The sequence below is a fragment of the Fusarium coffeatum genome, assembly GCF_003316985.1.
Source record: "Fusarium coffeatum strain FIESC_28 chromosome Unknown BRIP53273_contig_308, whole genome shotgun sequence".
Taxonomy (NCBI): domain Eukaryota; kingdom Fungi; phylum Ascomycota; class Sordariomycetes; order Hypocreales; family Nectriaceae; genus Fusarium; species Fusarium coffeatum.
This window is the reverse complement of record NW_022158097.1, coordinates 1-26,459: the sequence shown is the minus strand read 5'-3', so window position 1 is coordinate 26,459 and position 26,459 is coordinate 1. Positions and strand designations below refer to the sequence as shown.

Here is a 26,459-nt window from a genome sequence, read left to right as displayed (position 1 = left end):
TCTCTAATTGTCTTATCTTAATCGATCTTTACAACATGACGATACAATATACAAACAAAACTACAGCTCGATCATGATTCTTTTTATTTGGTGTTTAACTGTCTGTCTACCTGTAAACTATGACTGTACAGTGTTAATTGACTTATCAAGACTGAACCACTGTAACAGGTAGCGACACTGAATGTTTGGATATACAAAACATAGACTGCCAGTCATATTAACAAACTGTTACATTATAATCAACGTCGCCTGAGAAACTGTAAGAGTTTCCTTCCTTCAAGTTTCGAGAGTTGCAAAGAGACAAACAAACTCCCATTGGTCATACACCTGCACCTGCACCTGTCACCAAAACCAGGACCCGCTTACCATTAACCTGACCTCTCACAATACCTAGGTACCTATGTTCAACCTGACGCATCAATCAAACACCAACCAAACGTCCTCATAACAAAACACCGCTTGGCAACTCTGTTTTGCTTGTCGCAGGATGGATGCTCCAGAAGCAGATTTCGACATCAAACTGCAGAAGATCTCGGCGGATCTTCTAGAGGACTTTGACCGCTCTCTGCCCCATTTCCTCTGGAAGCCTGATGGTCATGGAGGCACAAGAATTCGTTCAAGGGTGCGCGCAAAGGAGATTTTCAGACTGACCAGTTCTGTAAGTGAATGTGCCCTACACATATGTACTGTTGACTGACACTGCTGTCAGCTCCTGGACCCTTTCCAAGAACTTCCCCAGCTGCTGGATCCATATCTCCCCAAATGGATCCCCCTCCTAGCTGAGGCGTTCCTAAAGCACCTGCAGACTCGCCATCGTGGGAAAACTCTTTCTTCTCGTTCTAAACTGTTGGTTTCTGTGGAGTTCGCCATATGCAAGATCCTGTACACGTTCTGCAAGATTCGTGGCGAAAAAGTCATTGTGCGCTTTCTCAACGTCGAAGCCAAGTATCTAGAATTGCTACTCATTGCCATTGAAGAGTCCGAGCAAGCTTCTGCCGATGGTGTTACTCTTGGTAAATGGTCTTGGGAAGAGCGCTATGTTGTTCTTCTATGGCTCTCCCACCTTCTACTAGCTCCCTTCGACCTCTCTACCATTTCATCTGTCGACCTGCAAGATGTTACTGCTCCGGATATCCCGGGCATGGTCTGGCCTGAGAACCTCCCTGCTATTACTGTGCGCATGATTCCGCTTGCTATCAAGTATCTCAGTACTCCCGGAAAAGAGCGGGATGCTGCAAAGGCTCTCTTGGTGAGAATGGCGATTCGACGTGATATGCAACAGCTAGGTGTTCTCAAGAGCCTCATTGACTGGTCTCTTGCCTCACTACGGCCGAGAAAGGATCAACCCCTTCAAACGACATACTTTTGTCTCGGTATACTGTCCTTCCTTGCTGGTGTCTTGCGGGCATCGTCAGACACTTCTGACATGAACCCTTATCTTTCCACCATATTTTATGCCATCCAGGCGATTTCTGTTGGCGAGGATGAGTTGTCAAAGACTATTATCTCCTTTGCTCTTGCAAGGAAAATGATTCTCAAGGTGATCCGGTCTGTGGTTGTGTTGCGCCTTCGTCAGCCACAAGACATGGCCAGTACCGAGCTCACAGAGGCCGCCATTGGATACCTACTCGAATCTGTATCTGACAACGATACACCAGTACGATTTGCTGCCAGTAAATCCCTGAGTATCATCACACTAAAACTAGACCCCGATATGGCTTCTCAAGTTGTCGAAGCAGTGCTTGAATCACTGAATCGCAATGTTCTTTGGACGAAGCCGGCTGGAGGCAAACCAGTCAGGGACTTGTCCGCCGTGAATAACCTCGAGTGGCACGGCCTGATGCTCACGCTCTCACATCTACTGTACAGACGATCTCCACCAACTGAACAGCTTTCCGATATCATCCATGCCCTCCTTCTGGGCTTGTCATTCGAGCAAAGAAGTATGTCTGGAGGCAGTGTTGGAACCAACGTGCGTGATGCTGCTTGCTTCGGTATCTGGGCTCTGGCACGTCGATATACGAGTGAAGAACTTCTAGCTGTCCCCACGCACTCTGTCTTTGCAGCAAAAGCTCACCCTGCAACCAGTTCCATTATCCAGGTTCTGGGGACAGAACTTGTCATAACTGCTTCACTGGATCCCGCAGGAAACATCAGACGTGGTGCATCAGCGGCGTTGCAGGAGCTCGTGGGACGTCATCCCGATACCGTTGAGCAAGGCATCTGGGTGGTGCAGACTGTTGACTACCACTCTGTTGCGCGACGTTCCAGAGCGATTCAGGAGGTAGCCGTTAACGCGACCAGGCTAGCAAGTCAGTATGGTGAGGCCATTATCGACACTCTTCTGGGCTGGAGGGGTATTGGTGACCTTGATGCTGCCTCGAGGCGTGTGTCAGGTGCCGCCTTTGGTGTTCTCACATCCGAACTGTCAGACTTGAAGTCTGGCGATCCCCTCACTCGGTTCAAAACCACTGTTCAACTGCTGACCGAGCGCCTCAAGACCCTTCAGCCACGCCAGGTTGAGGAAAGACATGGTCTGTTATTATGCTTCGCAGCCGTCCTTGATAAGTTCTCTGCGCTGTCTCAGGAGGGCACATCTCAGGAGGATTCGTCCCTGGTCAATAAAATACTCTTGACAGCATCAGGTGTGCTGGAGAACTTGCAGTCGACGGCCTATCGAAAACCGGAGCTGCTCGCTGAAGCAGCAAGTCGTCTTGTTGTTTCAGCGCTGCCCGTTTTGCAGACTGCAGTTCTTGGCACGAATCAGCCAATCCTCCGTCCAGGGCATGAACTCGTCCATCCCGATAATACATCCGACTGTATGAGTCTGGTATCCAAGCTCGATTCCTGCGATGAAGATCGAAGTGTAGAAGTAACACGTCTGGTATCAGCGTTGCGAGCTATAGTTCCAACATGGTTGAATCGCAGCGAACAAGAGACTATTGAGCCGACCGCTGCTGCATCACTAGTCCTGCTGATGCTCTCCCAGCCAACTGGTAGAAAGGCACTCATAGGTGAATGGGCCGAAACTGTTGAGCGTCGCCCTACAAGTCGAACTGCTGTGCACGGCAACGGCTACTTTTCAGCACTTACGACTGCACAGCCCCTGGTGGACTCATCTGAGGATGTGGCTTGTCAAGCACTCTTGGGGCGATGGGCATGGGATACCGAAGTTGACACTCGAGTGGCTATCCTGCAGAGCCTGACACAGAGCAGTGTTTTACATAAAAAGCCTCTGACCTTCTTGCAGTTGATTGCTGAGGGGCTGAACGACTACACTACGAACGCCCGGGGAGATATTGGATCACATGTCCGTGTACATGCTCTCAGAGCTGTCAGAACACTATGGGGTAAACTAGATGAGGTGATAAATGAGAGTGAGTGGGTAGAAACATCTGTGCGGACACTCTTCTTCAGTGCTCTTCGCCTTTCTGCCGAAAAACTCGACCGAGTTCGTCCTGAAGCCCAAACTGCGGTGGCCCTGATCCTGGAAGAAAGGTACGTAAAAAGAATTATGATGAATGCTGAATCAAATTACTGACAGTTCTAGCCACGCCAAAAACTTCCTTGACCTCACTTTCTCTTCTAAAGCCTACTTCCATAGCCTGTTGACTCTTCATGCTGGGTCGCGTCTCCGGCTGTGGCTTCGCAAAGTAGCAAAAGAAGAGACGGGCCAATGGATGGCAGAGCTTATGTCTGGTTTCGTTGGATCCGCAGATACCGGCAACGAAGATCTAATTATTGCCAGTCGAGCGGCGCTTTGTGACTTTTGCGAGGCGAGTCATGAGAACCTAGATCTTGTCTGCCAGGCACTGTTACAGAACCTCAAGACTCGACAGGGTCAAGACAGGGTCATTGTACCGACTCTTGAGGTTGTTGCATTCCTTTTCCACGTGCAACTCTTCCAGAGGAGCAGTGTTGACCTTCGTAACCTGTGCCTGCAGACTCAGAAGGCGGGATATAAAACGGGTAACGTACGCAAGCTTGAGGCGTGCGTCAAAGTCTACGCTGGTGTTGCATCAATGCTTGGCCAAGAAGGTGCCGAGACAGGAGCCCAAGAAGCCAGAAAGCGCTTGGGGGCTCTGTTGTATCACCCCTGGCCCAAGGTAAGGAGTATGGTGGTAGATGGACTCTGGGGTGTGCTTGGGGGACAGGAGGAAGCTGCAGAGAAGCTGAAAGGTGTAGACTGGGGTCAAGCTGGGAAGCCACATATCAAAACTGCAGTCGAGGAATTGAGGTTAGTCTAGCTCAGGGTGATGCAGAAGTGTGGCCCAATGTGGCAGCTGAATAGTGTTCGAGAAGATGAAGTGCACGGTAATGCACGGCTATTCGGCTTGAAGTTTGGTTCCTGATCGACCCGTGATAGCAAGCTAGCTACAAATAGTGGCCGGCACTCATTTCGTAGCGCAACCGAAAACTATTGTGATATCAGAGTTGACAGATGGCACAACTAGTGAGCTTGATATTTAACTTCAAGAGGAATGTGAACGAAACGATGGCCGCCCATGACGAAAACTCTGAAGAACAATTCCATGTCATGATTCGTGAAACAAGTATGGCTGTGAAACTATGCATGACGCTGTATGTAGTATGGTGGCTTGAGACATTTGAAGCCAAATGGCTGTTTTAACCCTTGATATGCCTGCCCGATAGAGCGTGCGAACGACTCGTCAAAGTTTAAGCGACATCGGTCTATTGCAACAACTGGATGAGACTTTGCGCCATGTTTCTCTTGACGTTCTAGTGGACGCACTAGACGTTCCTGGAAAATCTTTGTCAACGTGGTTGACAGACACCAGGGTATCAAAAGAATTGGCTGCTTCGAACCTTAGAGATACAATAATCTAGACACTCTATGTCATTTTAGACTAGACTAGCAGTTAGGGTGATTTATTTTAGCACCTTAAGCCTCAAGAGATAACTTCTGTTGTCAAGTAGACAGACATCAGGTTGTGTGAATCCACCATTAGGTAGATGCGTGGCTGAGCGTACTGGTTGCTTTCATGACGGTTTGGCCATAGAGATGGCTGAAGAGTAGAGATCAAAGCGGAAAAAGACCGCCCAGGGGTAAGCGAAGACTGTACAGTTGTGAAAGGGTAGGCGTTTTGCATGTATGGTCTAATGACGGACAGCTCGAGCTAAAACCGTGGGCAGTACAGTGCATCCAACTCATTGATCCAGATTCATATCTGATATGGTGTCTGAGATGGACATGAAGACAACGCGTATCCGATGCTCTTGTTCACTGTTGCACTGGACGTAGTCTGAAATCAACGAATCGGCCCGGAGATGATCCTTCTGATAGCTTCTGGTTGATAGCCCAGGTTTGGGAATTAACCCATTTGTCTAATGCCCAGGGGTCGAAGCTATGGAATTGAGTAGCCCGCCGTGTCGTTGGCCGTTTTGGCTTGTTAGGAGCGGCAATAGCTTGGATTCATGTTCTCGAATATGGAGTGGATATCTTGGCAAACCAGCTCGATGAACATGGCGTGTTGCTCCGCGTATGCGGGTGTTGAAACCGGAGCTGGGCTAATAAAGGAAGTACAGAGTAAGCTGTGAGAGAATACGACAGACGTAGCTCGAAGTGCTACAGAGCCTACATGAGCGAATGCATCAGCCAAGGAACAAGAGATAAGGCTGATGCATGCATCGTGAGATGTGGAGTTTTGCAGATAAGGAGGCCGTGATGTGGGTATTATTGGTGTGGGTTATTACAGTCCATGCGTACATGCTCTGTATAATCAATCAATAGCATAATGATTCTGGTTCTGGGTCTTGTTTGAGGGAGTTGAGTAGCGGTTTTCCAAGGAAATGCTTGAATGGTAAAGGAGAAGGAAGCTCCAAGCGCTTTCCCAATTAATTATCGCTGTCTATGTCGGTAGTTCTTACCCGGGCAGTTTGTTGTGAGCGAACAGAAGGAAGCAGCAATGGGCAATTTCTTGAAAGCAAGTGGAGAGTCTCCATTCTTGAAGGCCTATAAACGGGGCAGGTACCACTTTCCTAACAAAACTTTAAATTGCACGGTCTTATTTCCTGATATTTTCTGTATCATCGAATTCCTTCACTTTCAAGTCCAATCTGCTTGACTCTAATTACAGTGCAGTAAGAAAAGGTTGCAGAAAAACAATCCCAGCACAACGGTCAGAAAGCGTGGGGGCAGCTTGATTGTCTTATCGAGTCTCCTACCAGGTTGTCGCGTGATATGATGTGACAGATCCTTGACGGTTGGTTGATCGCTGGATTTGGACCCTTGTTTCTTCTTCCAAGACCTGGGGGAAATGGAAATGGCAATCCATATTGGGCAGCTCATATTTCTCGTCTCAAGATATCCGTATCAGCAATTCGATCAATCACTATCACATACAGTACAGTACTTGGTCGCAATGGCAAAAAGAAAGGAACAGCTCATGATCAAATGACCTGCGGCTGACAACGAGATGGATGGATGGACCAGCGGAACCCGAGTCTGAAAGATCATAAGCAACACGGCATAGCGCCCAGCCACAAAACAGCAGCATGGGAACATGGGGACACTTTTCCAGCACTCTTTTACATATCGGGCAGTTCCGTATGTGACACGTGAAGCCACTGTGGTATCCAGACCGACATTGCTACCGTCTTGGATCTTTTTATCCGGTCCAACTTCAGACATATCTGTATCTCTGTTGGTATCAAATTCTAATCGGTTAGAATGGCTTGCTTCGCACGGCTCGGTGGCCGACAACGGAGGCGTTCGCCGCTGCTACCAATAAGCCACAGCACTATGAAACATGTACGATGTTTTTAGTACTGACAGCTTGGCGGCGTTTGTTTGACTATGTGCCGCGATGAATGAAGGACAGGTCCGACAGGTATTCGCATGACTAGCTCAAGCAGCTAGGGTTCAGTACTACTGTACGGGCTTGATGGTTGATGCTAGCCCCGCCCTGTTACTTGCGCCTGGGTTGCACCAAGAGTTGTTTCTTTTTCAGATGGAAAAAATATCATCAGCTTCACCAGGACAACAGTACCTCTGTTCATGGGACTTCCTTTCTCAAATATGTCTGACAACTCAGACTGCGCCGAGCCAAGCGTCTAACTTCTTGAGCTGTCAATGGGGGCGCGTTTAGGTTTAATACCATCATTTCCCTTGTGATGGTAGGTAAAAGAAACACGAATAACCAGAAAGAGGCTGCCCTCCTTGATCTGATTTGGCCATAGTGCATTCACATTTGCGGCTATCATGGGTGGCTTGTTGGAAAGTTATTAGAATTTGCTATCTTGGAACTCCAGTAATCAATCATCATTTTGCTACCATGATATTGGCGTCGACGGGGTATTGGTTTTCAATGGACCACCTAGTTAAACTATTTGTTCTTTAGGCTGTCAACCTCCCCTTCACTGTCTTGGCTAGACTGGAGTTCAGTCCATCGTTGGCTCAATGCGGACGCCAAGAGTCGATGTCCTTGGAGCAATGCTCGTCACCCAGGGTCGATCATATTTTCACTTCCTTGACAGCATCGTCATTGCCCGATAGCCTCTCAATCGCATTGCTGGAATCTCTCGGTGAAGCCGGTTTGCAATAGTCAATGGCCCTCTTGCGTGCTAATCTGGCCATAGAGGAATTCCAAAACATCTGAATCACAAGCGCGCTAGCTTCCAAGAACCTGCGTCAGGACCCTAATGCTCATCGGTCCCTTGGCTTTTGATCCACTAGCTCTGGGGGCTGGACCGACGCTTTGGATGTCTGGCCCATCTCATCCTGGGGGCTCCACAAGACTGTGGTGGCCAACACCCCTCCCTCCTCCACGAAGCACAGGGCCACAGATGACGGGGCTACGGGCCTTGGAGGCCACAGGCTCAGGCTCGTGTGAGTGAGAGAGTCTAATTTATGTGTGGGAGGTCTCCCTCTCTCTATCTGCTGCGCGATCCCAAAGACTCGGCCATCAACCGCTACCGTGCAGACTGCAGTACAGTAACTTACTGTGCCCTCCGGATAGCCAACCGGCACCAATCGATTCGCCGACACTCTCGCCTCCGCAATATCTTGGGACCTGCCGCGGGCACCTTGTTCGCATCCACTCTTCCCTTATCTTGACTTAATTACTGTACTTCCTCTGAACTCTGCCCTGTCTTCATCCTGTTCTATTTCCAGGCTTTCCTCCCGCCCAGTCTTGGTTTGTTGGCTTCTTCTTCAGCCAAATTTGGGATATATCGATGTGTCTTTCCACAGATCGGCGCAACTGACATATACGCGCATCTAATTCGGTCCCGACGGTTCCCCGACAGCATTTTCCCCGAGTCCAGCGACTGTTCTGATTGATCTCATTCTTACTCTCAACGACGCGGCTTAATTCGTCACCCATCATCGCCGACTCAATTCAAGCCAACCTACGGATAGCGAATTATTAATTTTCACGAACTGACAAATCCACGATTTCATGCATTCGTCGCTTGCTGAGCCGTTATTACTATTAGTCAACTGCCACATTCGGCAGCCTCATGTTGAGGTGAATTATCCAAGTACTTCGAGGTCGAATACCGACCCAACGTCACGACATTTCCAGCCGTCAACGCCAACCTAGTCACAACCTTCGACCAAACTTAAGAACTCTACGTTCGCTCGTTACCTCGCTCGTCGAGCCCTCTGCGGAGGACGACGAGCGCGGACCGGGTCGCAGACATGGCTCTCTATTCAGATCCTCCAACCCTCCGCGAATTCAAGTATGACAAGCCCACTCTGCTCGTCTGTTGGTGGGCGACATCATTTTGTACACTTATTATCCTCCTGCGGCTTGCTGGTCGCTTCATCCGTACTGAACGGCTATTTACCGAAGATCGTGTCGCCGCTCTCGCTTTGATCCCTCTGTATGCTCGCATGGCATGCGTTCATTACATACTTATTTACGGGACTAACAATGCGCAATTTGATGGCGTTGAGCTTACTGATCAACAACTACGTCAGAAGGCTATTGGCAGTGGCCTTGTGCTAGCCAGTCGGATCTTTTATGCTGCAACGTAAGTGATGTCCTCCACTATCCATGGTTTTCGTCACTCGGAAGCTCCAGGTAGTGCGCAAAGCCTTGAATCTCATATGCTAACTGCAACAGCTTATGGATACTCAAATTCGCAGTGCTTGAGTTCCTCCACCGATTAACACGAGCCACGTGGGAACGAACCTGGCAGACATCTTTATATGTCATTCGCATCATTCTTGCAGCTACCTTTGTCGCTATAGTCATCAGTGACTTTGTCGAATGCCGACCTTTCAGCCACTATTGGCAAGTTCTACCCGATCCCGGCGGTCAGTGCCGTCAAGGTTATGTACAGCTTCTTACCATGGCGGTCTGCAACGTCATTACCGACCTTTTGCTTGTCATCTTCCCTATTCCCATCATTGTGACAAGTGGAATGACGATCAAGAGAAAGATACAGCTCGTACTTCTCTTCTCCTTGAGTTTGTCCGTCGTGGGGGTGACTCTCTACCGGGTACCACACATCATAGACGAGCATGGTCGTCAGCAGTATCGGTCTCTTTTAGCCTCGGTTGAGCTTTTATTCGCCACTGCAGCAGCCAATTCCCTAGTACTGGGATCTTTCATGCGGGACCGAGGTATTAAGAAGCAAAAGTTCCGTCGTTCGTCCGTCGCCGAATCACTCGACCCGTCGCTCAATCTTCGCCGTCCAACTCTGCATCGACACTGGGGGAGCGACGAGGATCTTGTGCGGGATGTTGGTATGACGGTCGATCCGGAGCTGCAAGATCAACCAGATAACTCCAGCGAGAATGGTACCCTACAATACACCCCTGCCCCTCTTGTTCGGAAGCTGGATCAGGATCTCGAGCGCTGGCAATTTCCACAAAGACAGCGCAGTAACGCGGAACACAGCGACGATTCTCTCATACAGCACGATCCACTCTCTCAATCAAAGAGCGAAAGCAGCCCGGCCCCAAGAAGAGTGTCTTTCTTTGACGTAGGTGGCCTACTTGATGTTCCACCGGAAAGTTCTGGAAGTTTGCGAGCAAACAGCCGCGATTCATCCAAGGAGGACTCGGCACAGTCCTATACACCGCCTGTGCCTTCTTTACCAGCTAGTTCGGGTGGGTTCCGTCGAGGTTCGACTGCGTTACTTCAGGACCTTGGTGGTCTTTTTGGGCCTACGAGCACAAGGCAAAGTCGATCCAAGTCCAAGTATGGGGGAACTGAACTCCAACCGATACCACAGTCCCGCGAAGAGTCGCGTCAAGGCAGCAATGTGCATTCTGGGACCGAACTGAGGGATCCTGGTGGGCTCTTGACATGAAGAGGCGATTAGTGTTGGCACGCGCCGACTTCTTTAATAACACATCGACATTTTCACATGGATGGTGTTAAGGCGACAATGCTTCTTTCATTGTCGACTATTGGGACCGTGGGCTTCATAGATACTGGTGTGGCCACGGCGTTTTTGCAATTGGCATAGGAGTCATATATGGGAGGGATTCTTTTATGTTTGGGTATACGGGAACCTCAAATTGAGGCCGAATATGGGTATTGGGGTTTAGGCACAATCACCACGATTGTTTACGATTTGCGGACCTCAGATGGGTTCTTCTTTTTTCTTGTTTGGATGGCATGGATATTGGTTATATATACCCGGCGAAAGCCAAGTTAACGTTTAATGGCATTGATATGAATCTTCAAGCATTGGTCTTCGGAGCGTGAAGAATACAAGAACTTCCCTGTGGCGTAAGCATGATGATGCTGTGTATAAAATCACCTGCTGAGTCCGCTCTGGCAATCACACATGTTCCATAAGCTTTAAACACGGCGCAGTAATCTAGTGCATAGGGAGTACACCGGACAATGAATAGAAAAGCCGATAATTGCTTGTATTCTTTGATTGGCTTTGCCGCAGCGCAGCGCAATTTAGATAGAACCCCTGAAACGCCAGCTTTTTAGAATTTCATGTGCAGTTTGACGCCCCTGTCCTCGTACCAGAAGCCCTTTCTTTCCCTCGACCAAACCAACAGCTCAGATCTTTGACACAATCTTAAGACAGTCTTTCCAATTAATTATTTACACGCACAATCGGTAACTGGCATAACGACCAGCTGTTTCACTGTTTCGGATGATTTTGACAACTTGGCCTCGCTTAAGGCCTAGGTAGCGAGCGACAGGATCCTTTTGCAGGATACGGGGAAGTTGTGTCTCCTTCAGGCGGTAACGCTTGAGAAGAGCCATCTTCTCCTCACGAGAGAGAAGAACGTGCTTGGGGACAAGCTCGTGATGGGTAATGTTGACGAGCAGATCGTCCTCGAGGAAGCACTCAATCTTTGCAAGTGATTCGACACTAGCGAGCGACTTGCGGGCGGCGGGCGAGAGAGGGACGTGTGTCACCATAATGCCGGTCTTGTAGTTGTTTGAGATCACGTATGAGGCGAATTGTCGAATCTGGCTGACACCGAAGGTCTTATCTGCGAGGAACTCAACCCAGATAGGACCACAGTCGGCGACGGGATCGGGGTTCGCAGCTGTCACAGGTGGTGTAAACTTGCGAATCATGTTTGTGCTGGGACGCGCCGAGAATTGGAGTTTGGCGCGGCTGTAGTCGATGCTGTTAGTTGCATGATTTCTTTGTTCAAGGCCACGAGCTTGGTCGCTTACTTGATGGATCCGTCGGGGTTGCAGTACTCGTCGCGGAAGCGGTCGAGAGAGATCTTGACTTCCTCCTCAGCAAGCTCGTATTCCTTGATAAAGTTAGTTTGATGAAGCGCAGATGTATAGCAGAGCTGCGCGACTGGGCGGGTTGCGCGATTCTACTTGTAGTCTACCATAAGACTTTTAAGACAAACATACTCGGTCCGCGACCATCTCATGGACGGTTCTCCATGCCCGCCAAAGTCGGACAACCTCCTTTGACTTGGCGTCTGTGGGAACGTGATCGATATCCATGTCGATTATAGATTAAAAGGGCGATCCGATTCGTGATGCTGGTGGTGGGACTGATATGGGCGAAAAGATGGTCGTGGTCGCAGGCGTCGTCAAAAATGTTTCTTTCGCAGCCTTGCATCGTCGCCGCAAAAGTCCAAACTTCTTTGAGCGGGTCAGAGCGCTGATAGGGTCATGTGACTGACTAGACGCCACATTTATAGCCACATAGAGCTGTCCCTAGCCACAATGGAGCTCGAGGTTGATCAAGGTGGGGCAGGAATGCTACCCCTGGCGCCAGTGCTTGGAGGCGCCGGACCCTTCGACTTCAGGCGGTCCATAGGTGGCCTCGAGGCTCGCTCCCTCTTTCAGCGAACGCTAGGGGAAGGATGGACCCGAATCCAAGGGAGGGGCACCCCGAGAAAGAGCAACCCGACAATTGTAATGAAGGAAAGACAGCTCAGTCGAGGGTGCACGGGCCCCAACGGGGAAGAGCAGGTTGCAAATCAGAGCAGGAGAGACACGGGTCCAGAACCTTCGTAGGGGCAGGTGGTGGAATTACTGCAAGCTGGCTGCACTGCACTGCGTTGCACACCTACTGTACCTACCGTACTGCGAAACTTAGCTATTTTTTTATGTGCTGTGCAGTTGGACCTTCCATTTCCTTTTTCCTCTCCTCTTTTTTTAAACCCTTCCCACTTGATCTCCACGTGTCGTCCTATCCTCACTTCTACTCTTCCTCGAGCATTCTCGCTCTTGGTTCTTAATATCTTGTTCGCCTCGTCTCTGTCCTGTTCTCTCCCCTCATCATAATGGCTGAAACCGCAACTACTCCCGCCGCCCCTGCGGCGGAGAACAAGCAAGCTCATGTCCGACCTACGAAGCCTGACGAGGAGGTCTTCAAGAAGGAGCTCGCCAAGGCCGAGAAGGAGCACAAGGCTTCAATGGACCGTCTGGTATGACTTCAATTCCTCTCCAATGGTGTGAGATATGGCTCGGCTATCGACATAGGTCCCACACATGTGGCCTTGTGTAAAGTTGAGCCATAAGGGGTTGACATTGGCTAACTATGGTTTGTCTCTAGGCCGCTGTGAAGGCTAAGATTGATATCGCTATGCCCAACAAGAACAAGGACCAGCCCAGCCCTACCCAACAGCGACGACAAGAGCTCATCGCCCAGGCCAACGAGATTCGACAGAAGCAGGCTGGCGGAAAGAACGCCCGCACTGGTAAGCTCGATCAGATCAAGCGTCTCGATGAGCAAGTCCGAAGCCGAATCAACGAGCAGAAGGCGGCCAAGGCCAAGGTCCCTTACAAGAGCCTCGAGGAACTCGACCGCCAAATTACTACTCTCGACAAGCAGGTCAACTCCGGTACCATGAAGCTCGTCGATGAGAAGAAGGCCCTTTCGGACATCTCTAACCTCCGCAAGATGCGCAAGAACTTCGGTCAGCTCGAGGATTCTCAGAAGCAGATCGATGACCTCCGCGCCAAGATCAAGGAGATCAAGGACAGCATGGACGACCCCGAGCAGCGTGCTTTGTCTGATCAGTACAACAAGATCCAGGCCGAGATCGACACCATCAAGGCTGAGCAGGATGAGGCCTACAAGAGCCTCTCCAGCCTTCGTGACGAGCGATCCAAGCTGCAAGCCGAGCAGCAGGAGAAGTACACCGCTATTCGCAAGCTCAAGGATGACTACTACGGACAAAAGAAGGCTTACCAGGCCTACGACCGTGAGGCACGTGAGGCTCGCCGTGAGAAGCAAAGGGCAGAGCAGGAGCGCTACCACCAGGAGCGCAAGAAGGCTGAGGCCGAGCGCCGCCTTGCTGAGGCCAGCGACCCTGCTTACCTTGATGAGATCCGCCGTGCCAACAGTCTGCTCCAGTTCCTCGACCCTAACCACAAGGTCGAGAAGGGTCCTCTCATGGCCGACACTGGACTTGGTGCTCAAGCTCAGCGAAGTGTTGACGATTCTGCTCTCAAGGGCACCAAGCTTCTCCGCAAGGAGGATCGTGACGAGGAGTACGCTCCTGCTGTCAAGAAGGGTAAGAAGGGCAAGAAGGGTGGTGCCGGTGGTTCATCCAGCAAGTTCAACGTTCCCCCCGCTGTCGTCGAGGACTGTGCTGCCATGGGCATTGACCCCCCTATGAGCTCTGCCGATATCCCTGCTGTCGCTGAGAAGGTCCGCGCCAAGCTTGACTTCTGGAAGAACGACCAGGAGACCCAGACCCAGCGTGTAAGTTTTCATCTCAGAAGCTCCTGTGGGAGTATCATGCTAACCATGGTTTCAGAACATCGAGAAGGCCAAGAAGGAGATCGCTGAGCTCGAGGCCGCTGAGGCTAACGGAGACAAGGTCGAGCAGGCTACCGCTGACCTGAAGGAGACTTCTATTGCTGACAAGCAAGAGTCATAAACCTGAGCCTCGACTCCAATGATTGCTCGTCGGTTAACCCCCATTCCGTCGATACCGGGCCCTTAACACACATCCATGCGCTCTCTCACTTAACATTACTCACGATCTATCGAATCTCTCTTGGCGCTCGCACTTGATATGTTGAACCAAACGTTGTGCTTGTGTCAAACGTTGTTCAAAAGTTGTCCGGCCCACCAACTTCATTGCGCAATGCTCACCTTTTCTCCCCCTTTTCTAAACATCATGTTCGAATCTAAAAAGCGCTTTCTCGTGCTCTTTTGTAATTAGGCGCTATTTCTTGATAGATATGCGCAAGGAAATGACAAAAAGTTGGTTCAATTCGGTGATGACATTCGTTGCATTGTTTATTATTAGTTGCGTGACATGACTCTCGGTTATCGGGTTGCTTGCAGATCTTAACCCCAGGGTTGGATCAGTTGACTTTGCTTATTACCGCTCGTGGGTGCATAGATTGTTGAAGTCATGAGAAGCTAAGCTTGCATTGTAATTGAGTTGGGCACGCATCGGGCATTTGCGCTGCTGTGCCTTGTCGGCTTATTGGCTTTGCTGCCTTTCTCTTCTCCCTGCTTCCCTCATGCATCTGTTAGTGGCAGACCAAGTTACAGTTGGAAGTTTGTAGACTGCATATCGTCTTACTGCAGCAGACGATGAGTTCACCGGCATTAGCCCCCGTTCTTTGGCCTATCGCCATAACTCAGCTGTCTTGGAATGCTTGCCCCTCTTTCCAACAATTGCCCGCAGTCCATCATGGTCGGCTGTGAACAATTCGGCTCACCAGCACACATGCTTGTACTAAAAGAGTTATTAGGTCTTGTTCATAATTTTGCCTTCAGTGGCGTGGTATTTTGTAATCTCAGATACACAAACAACAATGCCCAACTTTGTAACCCCAAATACTCCAAAACAAAAATTCAAGCCAGGAAAAGTTTCTACTCGAAGACAAATGACATCGTCAGTCCAGGTTTCAAACCCGCCATGAATACTCCACGCCCTATGCATGTGATGGTCGTGATGTTCGTAATCGTAATATGATTTTTGTAGTATCTTCAGCACCTATGCATGTCTCATTATCGTATCGACAATTGGTAGACATTTAGTACGGTGGAGGAGGGGGAGGATAGTTGTAACCGCCGGGCATTGGCGGTGGTGCACCGTAGTTAGGTCGTCTCATTCCTCCAGGCCCAGGAGTTCGGCTTGTTCGGGTCGGCATAGGGGGAGGAGGCTCCTGATGCATCAGGCCTGGGTCGCGATATCCTGGAGGTACAACTGCGCCAGCGACGCCAGGAGGATTATTACTGTTTCGGCGGTTTACTTTTCGAGAACTCGATAACTGGCCCAGCGGCGGATCCTTGACGGCCGGTTCGTCCTCCGCCGGCAGTGTAAGCTCAACAAGTCCAAAGAAATATTCAAGTACTTCCGGATAGCGCTGTACGCTCGCCTGCCAATCTTCATCAATCCCGCGCTTCAATGAGGCTTGCGCTTCAGCAACTTGCGTCGGATGAGGCGGGGCATGATAATAATGATAGGCGTGGGCGTTGATTCGATCCATATGCGCAGCATGGGCGGTTTTTCGTTGATCGGTAAGAAGGCGGAAGTATTCAAGTATGTAGTCTTGCGCATGACCTCGCACCCAAGAACTATAGGCGATTGAGTTAGACCTCTCTCGGCGCGTTTCGAGTAGGGAGAGCTATGTACCGTATTTCAGTATATATGGACCGCATCATACGGTCCTCGGCTTGTTTGACAGCAACATCGAGGCCCTTGGCCTCACACTCACATGCCATATTGGCTGGAGCATGGCATATCGCGCAATCAGGATCCATCCTGATGACAGCCTTGCCAGGATGTGAATATCTTCTGGAAAACATCTTAGCTGAGGTATCAGGCGAATTGGATTACACAAGGTTGAAGTGGCAGCCGCAGTGCGAGAGAAGGGCAGGTAAAACAATATTCATCTACGGTCAACTCATGACAACAACGTGAGATCCCCCTCCAACCCCGCAGACGACCTTCATAAAGCTGTGCGTGCGTAGGGAAAGAGACCAGCAATGGCAAAAGCAAACAATGGATGGGTAGGTAAAAGTGGCAGATGCGAGGACAGAGATGTCAGAAGAAGGTTAAAACGGACCTACTGTGACTAAAAGGCAAAAGCCGTGTTAAAGTCGATTGACAGCCGTGGCGGTAAGAGATAACGACACCGGGTTGCAAAATGGTATGGTTTGTCCGTCGAGCATCAGCTTGGGGAAGGGAGACCAAGCACCTGTTTCGCTGGAGCTGTATGTGTCCTGCAAGCAGCAGCAGCTCTCGGGCTCAAGCTGGAATGGAGGCCGAGGGAGAAACTGAAGAGCGAGCGAGATGAAAGAAGTCGCGTGGGGAAGGTAGCGATGTGGAGAGATCGAATGAGAACAGGCGGTCCACGTCTACAGTCGTGGCTCGAATGCGGGACCACGGATCGTATGCAGGCTGGCCCAATGGCTTCGAACTGGTACCAGGGAGGGGTCGACTGCAACGAACCGTCGTTGAGCGATTGTGCGGCTCATGTACTGGAGTTGGGAAGGGTGGTGTTGACGGACAGTAGCACCACAAAATGGAGGGGTGAGTGGGACACTTGCAATAGAAATTGAAGATGAAAGTTGATCTAGACAGAGTCGTAGTCCCCCCCAAGACTTGACGAGAGGTGTTGTGTAGCAGAGGCGAACGGAGCTGGATCGACCGGCGAACTTGGAAGAATGGAAATGATATCGAAAGTGACAAATGGGCACTCGATTGGGCTAGGAGTGGTAAGCCAGAAAGAATGTCACTACCGAGGATCGACGAGTAGAGGCTAGGGACGATCGTAACGTGAGCCCCAGCAGTGAGCAGCAAGGCAATGCAAAGACGACAGAGGCATCAGAGCACTAGAAAAGCTTACGGGCGCAGCACAAGAGGCTCTGTTGTCGCTTTATCCACTGCTGCAACACTGATTCACCGCATTTTGGCATCCGCAAGCGTCTCTTGTTAAGCTCGGGAAGCTGGGGCTAGCTCCATGCCTGTCGAATGACAACGAACACCCGCCATGGACCATTCCGGGTGAGCTGCATGATGCCGTCGGATCGAGACGAGACGAGACGAATGGGTTAGGGAAGTGTCGTCGAAGAATCGCTAGCAGGTATGTATTTAGACGTTCGTCCTGGGTTTCCCCATAATATGCATGGATTCAACGGTCGGATCAACGGTTCGAAACACGTCTGAAAGCATGGTTGTGTTTGTTTGTATGTATGGCTGCTGTACAGTACTGGACAGCGCCGTTGAGGTCCGTGAGTGAGATGCGTCGGTTAGTGGCGATCAGCTGCAACATATCGGACGGGGACAGTTGGCACAGTACAAACACATCTGTGATGGTCCAGGTGTCATGTTTGATTGAAAATGAAGTTGCAAGAGAAGAGATGAGATTCAGATCAGGCTGCCTCGTTGCACTGCCTGCCTTGTTCATTTAGTCCTAGCTGAGACCTGAGGCATGGATGCGAAACAACCTGGAACTTCTGGAGGGCAGTTGCTGCCACTTTTTACTGAAGTACTCTTTCCTTTTTTGGACTTGTACAAACACCACCTTCTCATAATAAGAGATTTGGAAGGTGCGGAAGATTTGTTTAAAGTAGGACTTACCTAAAAGTTGCAGTCGAATTCATACAAATATTCTGTCTGGTCGACAAAGAAGGGCGTGTCAATTACTGCCCGGGTGATGTTTGCAGTGATAGGTGCAGAGCCGTCATGTTTGTTAATTTCTTTGATTTCAATTCAAAGTCTCAAAGGGAGTTACTTATTATCCAAGAGTTTAAACAATCTACGATCAGCTAACTAATACAATCCATCGTCTCATTTCCATACACAGGTCTGTTCTAGAGATGGAAACCCGACCTCCGACTTACATTCAACCCAGTAGGTTCTTATCTTATCAGCATGGTAGGCCTGGCAAATTTCGGCAGCTAAACATCATCGATGTATTAGTGCTTGGACCGCTCGACTATTCAACATCGAACTTGCGACAGAAGTTCGCTCAATTCCTCGATCATGGCTCCGCGGTGCCCGACCGTATCTTCCACTTTCCTCCCATTTCTATACCCATCAGTCTTCCTATCAAGGCACACATTGTCTGGCGCATCAGCTCTACGACGTCGATACCACTCCACCATAAACGATCTTCCAGAATCACGACTGAACCCCGCTCCTGACGACTATGCCTCCCCAAGCTTCTCCGACAAAGCTTTCCTGACCTTGTATGCTGGCCGCGGTGGAAATGGGTGTATCTCCTTCTTGCGTGAAGCTTATTTAGCTGAGGGCCCCCCCAATGGCGGCGACGGTGGCCATGGCGGCAACGTCTATATTCAAGCAGCGCATGGAGAGACATCGTTACACAAGTTAGCTCGCAAACGGTTTGTGCGAGCTGGCCGCGGAAAGCATGGTCAGGGAAGCGCAAAAAGTGGAACACGAGGAGACGATATCATCATAACTGTACCCGTGGGGACAGTCATCCGTGAACTGGAACGCGAGGATCCAGCTGCTGACGAGGAGATGGACTTGCGGTTATGGAACGCTCAGCAGAAGCAAAAAAGACGTGAGGAGCATCAAGCCGCTATAGAAAGGAAGCGGAGGCAGGAAAATGACGAAGAGATCTACGAGGAGGAAGAGCAGGAGCTTGAAGAGGAGGAGGAAGATGAAGAGAACCAGGACCCTGAGCGTCGCAAGTGGCTTCTGTACCCCGGATTGTCCAAGACTGATGTCAAAAATACTGTGTTCCCGAAATTGCCAAAGCGTACTCGACTACTCAAGCAACCACCTCCCACTATCAATCTAGATCTATCTCGACCTACCCCCACGCCGATCCTCCTTGCGACAGGTGGCATTGGTGGCTTGGGCAACCCTCACTTCACCTCACGAGCGCATCCCCGCCCAATGTTTGCAACCAAAGGTGAAGAGGCCGTTACCATGAAAATTGAGCTCGAACTTAAGCTGCTTGCTGATGTTGGTCTCGTTGGTCTTCCCAATGCCGGAAAGAGTACTCTGCTTCGTGCCATCACAAACAGCCGCACTCGAGTAGGCAACTGGGCTTTTACAACGCTTCAGCCTAACATTGGTACGGTTGTTCTCGACAAGTACTCTGGCCGGCCTACAATCAAGAGCTATCGACGCTATCCTGCTCAGCTGGGTCTGCCAGAGGAGGTTGAAACTGAGCCGCGCACTCGCTTCACCATCGCTGATATTCCCGGTCTGATTGAGGGAGCGCATCTTGACCGTGGTCTTGGTATTGCTTTCCTGCGACACGTCGAGCGTGCTGGTGTCCTCGCTTTTGTCATTGACTTATCCGCTGGTGATGCTGTGAAGGCGCTCGACTCACTCTGGCGCGAGGTCGGACTATATGCTCAGATGCGTGACGAGGAAGAGGCCGATCGAGCAATCGATTCCAACATTGATTGGGATATCACATCAGATCTGAGTGGCCCTATGAATTATTCTCCTGAGCCTGAAGTTGACCAAAAATCAAAGCCAAACCAGGGGTTGCAGATTGCTGGAAAACCCTGGTTCGTTGTCGCCACAAAGGCCGACTTGCCAGAGACGCAGGAGAATTTCAAAGAGCTCAAGAAATACCTTGACGACATCACAAAGGGCGAGAAGCCACACCCGAGTGGTGTCGAGGATGCTTGGACCAAGGACTGTGCCGTCATCCCCGTGAGCGCGATCAATGGCCAGGGCGTTGATAGGATTGTACACTGGACTGTAGGATTACTAGACGAGTAGAGCATGTGTGTCAAAGACACCTTATGGCCAAGTGCCAGATGTAACAATAGAATTCATGTACGTCAATAAGGCCTAGTCAAAACGGAGGGAGGCTTTGTATTTTCTAACTATATGTAATTCCATCTTTACGAGACTTGCCTGGACTTTCTCTGACAGATGGGTCATTTAAGAACATCTTTCCTTGGGCAAAAACACTAAGTCATCTTATAAGATGAGGCATATGTACGTACGTGACAGGAAAGGTATCATCAGAGACTTAGGATATCACAATAAAGTATCCTAAGTGCTACTCTAACCTAAGATAAGGTGCACAAATTATTTCGTCTCTTATGCTCTGTGGTGGAGTATTATCATTTGTATCGACACATTCATCGTTGTCATGATTGAAATCTGTAAATAACACCGAACTAACATCAAGCAATTTTACATATTGAAACATCCATTAAGCCTCAGTTTCTTCCTCTGCCTTTGCCTCTGCCTTCTTGGCAGGTTCTGTCGCAGACTCTGTCACGACTCCCACATCGGCAGGCTCCTCGGGTGACGGCAAATCGGCGACATCAACCTCTTCCTTGACCTCTTCGGCAGGCTTTTGCTGGTTCTTTTGCGCAGCAATGTTGATTAAAGGAGATGTATCGTTGAAGATGCGTAGCAACATAGCGGATCGGTCCTCCTTGGGAAGCATAAGGTTGAGCGAGTGGATGCTCTTCCAAAGAGGCAGAGCCATGCGTTCCCTGAAGTCAGGGTCTGTGCCGTCAGGCTCAACGCGCAGAACAGCGCAACCCATACCCATATCGCGAACGCGCTCGCCAATTTCGTCGAAGCGCTCGTACTTTCCTTCGTTGATGCGAGGAAACATCTCGATGAGAAGCTTGCGGAATGTCTCCTTGTTGTGAAGGTGGACAACGCGAGGCTCACCGACGTAACCCTGTAGGATGGGCATACCCTCGGCTTGGATACGCCACCTGCAGACATCAGCTGAAGGAGCATCCTGCTTCATGTACATACGGACACCGCCGTGGATGAACTTGATACCGCGACCTTCGTTCTCGATAAGGATATCGCGGAGAAGGGCACTAGTGTAGTAGATGGCCTTAGCAGGTTCACCCATCTCATTTCGCACCATGTATCGGTCGTCGGGGAATCGCTTAGAGATGTGATAGAACTCCTTGATATTCTCAACGGTGGGGTGGCCGACGTCGAGGTACTTGAAAGCCTCCTCAACAGGGCCGTTTCGGCGAGGCTTGGTGGCTTCCTGGCTCACGGCAGCGGCAACGGGAGTCGCGGCGGCTGAAGGCTCAGTAGAATCAGTCTTGATCTTCTTGGCAGGCTGGTCTTGAGCTTCCTCGGTCTCGAGAGGACGCTTTCCATTAGAAGAAGCGTCGTCCATAACAACATCCTCTTGCTTCTCTTCAGCCGCAACGGGTGCGACCTCGGTCTTCACCTCGACCTCCTTCTCGCTGGGGGCAGCCTCAGCAGGGGTCTCAGTCTTAGCAGGCTCCTGCTTAACCTCCTTGCCTTCCTTCTCGTTCCTGGCCTTGAACTCAGACTTCTTCTCAAGGACTGTGATAAAGAAACCACCAGTATCCTGCATGTGAGGGTAGACTCGCATGCAGCGCTCGAGGGGCAGATCGGCACAATCAGAGCCCTCAAGTCTAGGGAACATGGTCTCAACAACTCGGCCGGGAATGACGCCCTCGGCGTTCTCCTTAGCAAAGTCCTCGACCTCCTTCCAGGAGCTCCAGATCCTGGCGCTCTTATCCATGATCTTCCAGTCCTTCATTCCAGGAGCTCGCTTGAGGTTAGGGAGCTCGGTACTGCAGTCGACAATCTCAACATTCTCGGGGCCACCACATCGCTCAATGGCAGACACAACAACGGACTCGTTCTCGACAGGGTTCATACTGCAAGTAGAGAAGACGACTCGGCCACCAACCTTGAGCAGCTGCAGAGCACGGACAAGGATTCTAATCTGTGTCAGATGCAGACCAAGGGCGCTACCGGGCTGCCAATCCTTCCAGATGGTTGGATTCTTTCGCAGAGTTCCGTCACCGGAGCAAGGCACATCAGCCAGGATGCGGTCAAACTTGAGGTAGGTAGGCTTCTGGCCATCCTTGCCGGGGAGTCTGATAGATGGGAACTGGGTGGCATCGTGGTTCGTAACGAGAAGGTTCGGGGAAGAAAGTCGCTTGAGCTGGTGAACAAGCATGTGTCCGCGCTTGTAATCGGAGTCGTTGGCGACGAGCATACCAGTGGCTCGTCCAGCGTCGCTCGGGTCGGCTTCGAGATCGGCCTCCATCTCCTCCTTGGTCTCGGCACCTAGATCCAGACCATCCTCCTGGGCGTAAGATCGGAGAACCTTGCGGACGCGGGCTTCCTCACCCTGGTGGATCATCTCAAGCAGTTGTGCAGCCTTGCTTCCAGGCGCAGCGCACATGTCAAGGACGGTCATACCGGGTCGGAGATCCATCAGCATAGGGGGGATCATGCTGACAACCTCCTGTCGGCTAATGTTTCCAACGCTCGTCTCGGAGACCAGGAACTTCTGGAATGCGGCGAAGGGAGGGAACTTGCGGACGACGTTCTTGGGGGTAGTCATCCACCAGGCTAGGTCGTCGGGGTACCAGGGCACAGGCTGAGGAGGTTCGACGGGTCGGCCATCCTGGTGCTCGATTTTGACGATCTCTGGGATGTAACGAGTCTGTAGAAGGCTCTTGACAGTAAGAGCGTGACTAGGCGCAAAAGTTAGCAAAGACTCGATTTTCGCGTCGCGATTGCGATTACGTACCCCTTCGAGCCACAGAATCTGAAGCTGTTGGGCAACTCGCGTCTCAAAGCCTCCCAATAGGCGTTCTTTTCCTCCTCGGGCAGCTGTAGGAGGGTATCGTAGAAGCGTTGCAGTTTCTCGTTTTCCTTAGGGATAGCAGGATAGTCTCTCCAACCACCCGAGTCTCTTGCACCACCTCGGCCACCACCGCCACCTCTCTTGCCCTTTCCCTGCAGTCAATGTTAGTATATATGTATCAATTGGGGCATTTTGGTGGTATAATGGCGTACTCTGAAGCTCTTTTTACCCATAGTCGCAATGTGTTTGAGATGATTAAACATCCAGATGCGACAAAAAATTCGGCCCTTGCAGGTATGGGCTAGAAAAAAAAATGCCCCGCCTGCAACTCGACGCGCTACTCTGCAAGGTTCAGAGTGGGTGCCCAGGTTCTCCATAACTTTAGTACCTAGGTACTGTATGTAACAGAAAAAGTCTTCTAAGACTTAGGACGTCAAAATAAAGTCAACTAAGAGCTGGTCTGAGCTCTTGTGAAATAGCCAAATGATTTCGTCTCTTATGCTCTTAGCGTTCCTTCTTCTGACACCCTGACGGCTACTTAACTCATAATCTGCACTAATAAACATGTGACGATCTGGATATCATGATCATGTCCGCCGACTTATAACTGTCAATAGCTGTGGTTGCAATGATTGTTTGGCTTTCATTGTGCTTTAATCGGTCCAGCTCTGCTTCGTATCTTTACAGGCTCCTGAGAAACTTCAGCTCAACGGTATAAGCTATCGAAAAGAAGCTTATGAATATCATCGACGAATCAACCTCTCAATTGTTCCAGGTCGTTAGTTCCTTCCTCTCTGTCTTCTCTGTACGATGGATATGTACTGACATCCATCTAGGCCTACAGCCAACCTAGCTCTTATGTTACAAATTGGTATGGATATCAAATGGCTCCTTTTCATCGATTGAAACCCACAACTATGGCTCCTACTCAAACACCAGTAGTCGTGGAAATCTCAGAGCGGTCATTTTACCAAAAAAGAATTCTCTGTCCGATTGATAAATGTCGTGCTTCTTGTTCGTGGTTTTATCAAAAGGTACAAGGCGAGGTCGGTGTCATGGCAAGCCGAAGCCGAAGCCGAAGCCGAGCGTGCCGATGTTGACCTGAATCGGGTTGGACCACCAAGCTCTCATTTGTAATTCTTCAACTTGAACCGCACTAAGTTCACTATATTCGCTCTTGAATCATCCAATTCTTCCAGTAACTTCGAGTTTCGTCTCCCTAAGTGTTGCTGGCCTTTGCTTCTCATTATATCTCTCAAAACAGATCAACTTCATCAGAAATTCACACCACTAATATCATGAGCAATGCTTACACAAAATCGCCTAGGCGTCCGAATGGGCGTCCAGAAGCTTGCGATCAATGCCGGTCGCGAAAGGTTGCATGCGATCATAGACGGCCCAATTGCAGGAGATGTCAAAAGAGGGGAGAGACTTGTGTATACACAACATCAACATCAAGAATTAGAGTCACGCCAACAAATCAAACAAGTCCAAGACTACTGAGCCCATCAGATTCAGGACTACGAACACCACAGTCAACTACTCCCATGGTACGTGACTATGCTTTCAGTCCTGGGTATCTTGGCTTCACGAGCTACAACTCTGCTTTCCAGGGTGCCCGTGCGAGTTTATCTGTTCCAGCAACAAGTCCAGACTTCATTGGCACTGATACGCCAAGTCCTGGGGGCGAGGATGTATGTCTACGGAAGCTGCCATTACCAACGCAGCAGATGTGCCTCGTTGTTCTGCAATACCTTCCGGGGCGGCCAGAGGCGCATATGATTTTCCATGACGAACCAGGTCCGGAAACTACAACTTCTTGGTCTCATGTAGCTGTATCACGGATCATCACATCCCTGCGGCAGCTCTTTGGGTATTTTGAAGGAAGCGACTCCTTTAACGAGAAAGTCGCCGATTTTCTATGTCGAAATACTGCTCAGCCAATACAAGATACATTTGACAATTTTGATGACTGGATAGCTCAGTTCTGTGGATCAAATATCCGATGGGAATCAATAGGTCTCTTGTGGGCACATGTTGAGGGACTGTCGGATGCTTTATCAACACTAAAGTATCGCCAGCTTCAATGGGTAGAGGGCAAGCAGTCTTCCTTGGTCTCGCATGAACATTTACACTATTGCATTGAGATCACACGCCAATTCACGGCCGGAAACGATATGCTTCTCGATCTTTGTCGTCGACATGCTGCTCTTGCGACTTTAGTCTATGGCGATGCCAGTCCGGTATACTGGAACGCACATAGCTTGTGTATTTCAATGCTGCTCTTCCTCGGTCTCCATGCTCCAGGAGAAACTTCTAAATCTCAAGCAAAATCCGAGAAGCCCTCATTCTGTGTCGAGAATAGACGGTTTATATACTGTTACATCTTTGCGAACGACAAATCTATGGTTACGTTTACTGGCAGACCTCCACTCCTTAGCCGCCGCTATTGCTCATCCCGGGCGCCTCTAGACTTGTCTGATAGTTGCTTGACATCAAAAGAAACAATGATCGAAGAATGTATGACTTTGGATCAGAGCGGCTGGAATACTAAGGGCGAGATCCATGCTAATAGTTACATCCGATCCCGATTCTTGAGGTCCTATCTCTTTGACGAAGTAGTAGAGATTGCACTTGGTAATGAAGCCAATGTTTCGCTCGATTATATTGAGTAAGTGGAAAGTTAAACGAGGGCTATGTCGATATGCTAAGACGACACAGAGACATCAAAACTCGGGTGAGCCGGATGTTCTTCGAACAACCAGCGCATTTGATTTTCAAGTACCAAGACCTTGATGATCCTGATCTTGATATAAATGTCCTTTACCTGAGAATATTGCTCTATCTAAGCCATATGAGGGATATCTTCGTGCTCGAACGGCTATTGCTTCAGCATGGGGCGGTTGACGATGGCTCCTTGCTGACAACTAGTTTTGATTTAGTCAAAGTCACGGTCGTGCTTTGGATACACAAGAATCGATTTGCCTCTATGAGACGCAATTTCGAATGGCTGGTATATATCTAGAACTTCTACCGTGAAGAATCTGTCTGACTGGGTATGAACAGTTGGTAGCCTATGCAGCTCCCGGCGGTGGCATTCTATGCCAAGAGTTACTTCAACCAACATTCTTCGGTGTTCATCCTTTGAACCCTGCTTTATCACGCTCAACCATTGTACAGCAACTAAGCATGCTTGTTGCGTTCCTCAACTGGGTTGGGCCTGGCTCACCAAACAGGGTTGTTTGCGGTGATTGCGAGACCATTATCCAGCGGGTGCTTGATGAGCACCTGAACGCTTCGCCAACAGATAATACGAGCTTAGAGCGATTGGGTGACTTGGACCCAGCCCTTCCTAGTTCTTTGGGGTTCAAATTTGAATTGCTGAATACCTTTGATTGGCTGAGTAGCATGCGAGGATGAATATGCTGATCCGAAACTTAATAGAAGGCATTGCTGTTTAAGATGTTAGCTATCTACAGCTGTCTGCCTCTTTGGTTTTTTTTTTTTTTTTTT

The 26,459-nt window shown here is 49.9% G+C and overlaps 8 protein-coding genes across 8 annotated transcripts; 5 read left to right on the top strand and 3 right to left on the bottom strand.

The window, feature by feature from the left end:
• Positions 1-487: 487 nt before the first annotated feature.
• On the top strand, positions 488-4,352 carry FIESC28_10451 (uncharacterized protein; the record flags this gene model as incomplete). Its single annotated transcript, XM_031164583.1, has 4 exons — positions 488-658; positions 710-3,498; positions 3,551-4,237; positions 4,292-4,352. 4 exons carry the CDS (start codon positions 488-490, stop codon positions 4,350-4,352), a joined length of 3,708 nt encoding a protein of 1,235 aa, XP_031011358.1.
• A 4,310-nt stretch (positions 4,353-8,662) lies between these two features.
• On the top strand, positions 8,663-10,284 carry FIESC28_10450 (uncharacterized protein; the record flags this gene model as incomplete). Its single annotated transcript, XM_031164582.1, has 2 exons — positions 8,663-8,997; positions 9,090-10,284. 2 exons carry the CDS (start codon positions 8,663-8,665, stop codon positions 10,282-10,284), a joined length of 1,530 nt encoding a protein of 509 aa, XP_031011357.1.
• A 755-nt stretch (positions 10,285-11,039) lies between these two features.
• Positions 11,040-11,915, bottom strand: FIESC28_10449 (uncharacterized protein; the record flags this gene model as incomplete). The annotated part of the gene is made up of 3 exons (XM_031164581.1): positions 11,040-11,577; positions 11,628-11,710; positions 11,820-11,915. 3 exons carry the CDS (start codon positions 11,913-11,915, stop codon positions 11,040-11,042), a joined length of 717 nt encoding a protein of 238 aa, XP_031011356.1.
• Positions 11,916-12,703: 788 nt separating this feature from the next.
• On the top strand, positions 12,704-14,308 carry FIESC28_10448 (uncharacterized protein; the record flags this gene model as incomplete). The annotated part of the gene is made up of 3 exons (XM_031164580.1): positions 12,704-12,847; positions 12,976-14,130; positions 14,186-14,308. The coding sequence occupies 3 exons, from the start codon at positions 12,704-12,706 to the stop codon at positions 14,306-14,308; spliced, it is 1,422 nt and encodes a 473-aa protein (XP_031011355.1).
• Positions 14,309-15,422: 1,114 nt separating this feature from the next.
• Positions 15,423-16,197, bottom strand: FIESC28_10447 (uncharacterized protein; the record flags this gene model as incomplete). The annotated part of the gene is made up of 2 exons (XM_031164579.1): positions 15,423-15,966; positions 16,025-16,197. The coding sequence occupies 2 exons, from the start codon at positions 16,195-16,197 to the stop codon at positions 15,423-15,425; spliced, it is 717 nt and encodes a 238-aa protein (XP_031011354.1).
• Positions 16,198-18,379: 2,182 nt separating this feature from the next.
• FIESC28_10446 (uncharacterized protein) lies at positions 18,380-20,104 on the top strand (the record flags this gene model as incomplete). Its single annotated transcript, XM_031164578.1, has 1 exon — positions 18,380-20,104. One exon carries the CDS (start codon positions 18,380-18,382, stop codon positions 20,102-20,104), a length of 1,725 nt encoding a protein of 574 aa, XP_031011353.1.
• Positions 20,105-20,546: 442 nt separating this feature from the next.
• On the bottom strand, positions 20,547-23,179 carry FIESC28_10445 (uncharacterized protein; the record flags this gene model as incomplete). The annotated part of the gene is made up of 3 exons (XM_031164577.1): positions 20,547-22,833; positions 22,890-23,098; positions 23,159-23,179. The coding sequence occupies 3 exons, from the start codon at positions 23,177-23,179 to the stop codon at positions 20,547-20,549; spliced, it is 2,517 nt and encodes an 838-aa protein (XP_031011352.1).
• A 1,072-nt stretch (positions 23,180-24,251) lies between these two features.
• FIESC28_10444 (uncharacterized protein) lies at positions 24,252-26,366 on the top strand (the record flags this gene model as incomplete). The annotated part of the gene is made up of 4 exons (XM_031164576.1): positions 24,252-24,322; positions 24,412-25,617; positions 25,668-25,959; positions 26,013-26,366. 4 exons carry the CDS (start codon positions 24,252-24,254, stop codon positions 26,364-26,366), a joined length of 1,923 nt encoding a protein of 640 aa, XP_031011351.1.
• Positions 26,367-26,459: the final 93 nt, after the last annotated feature.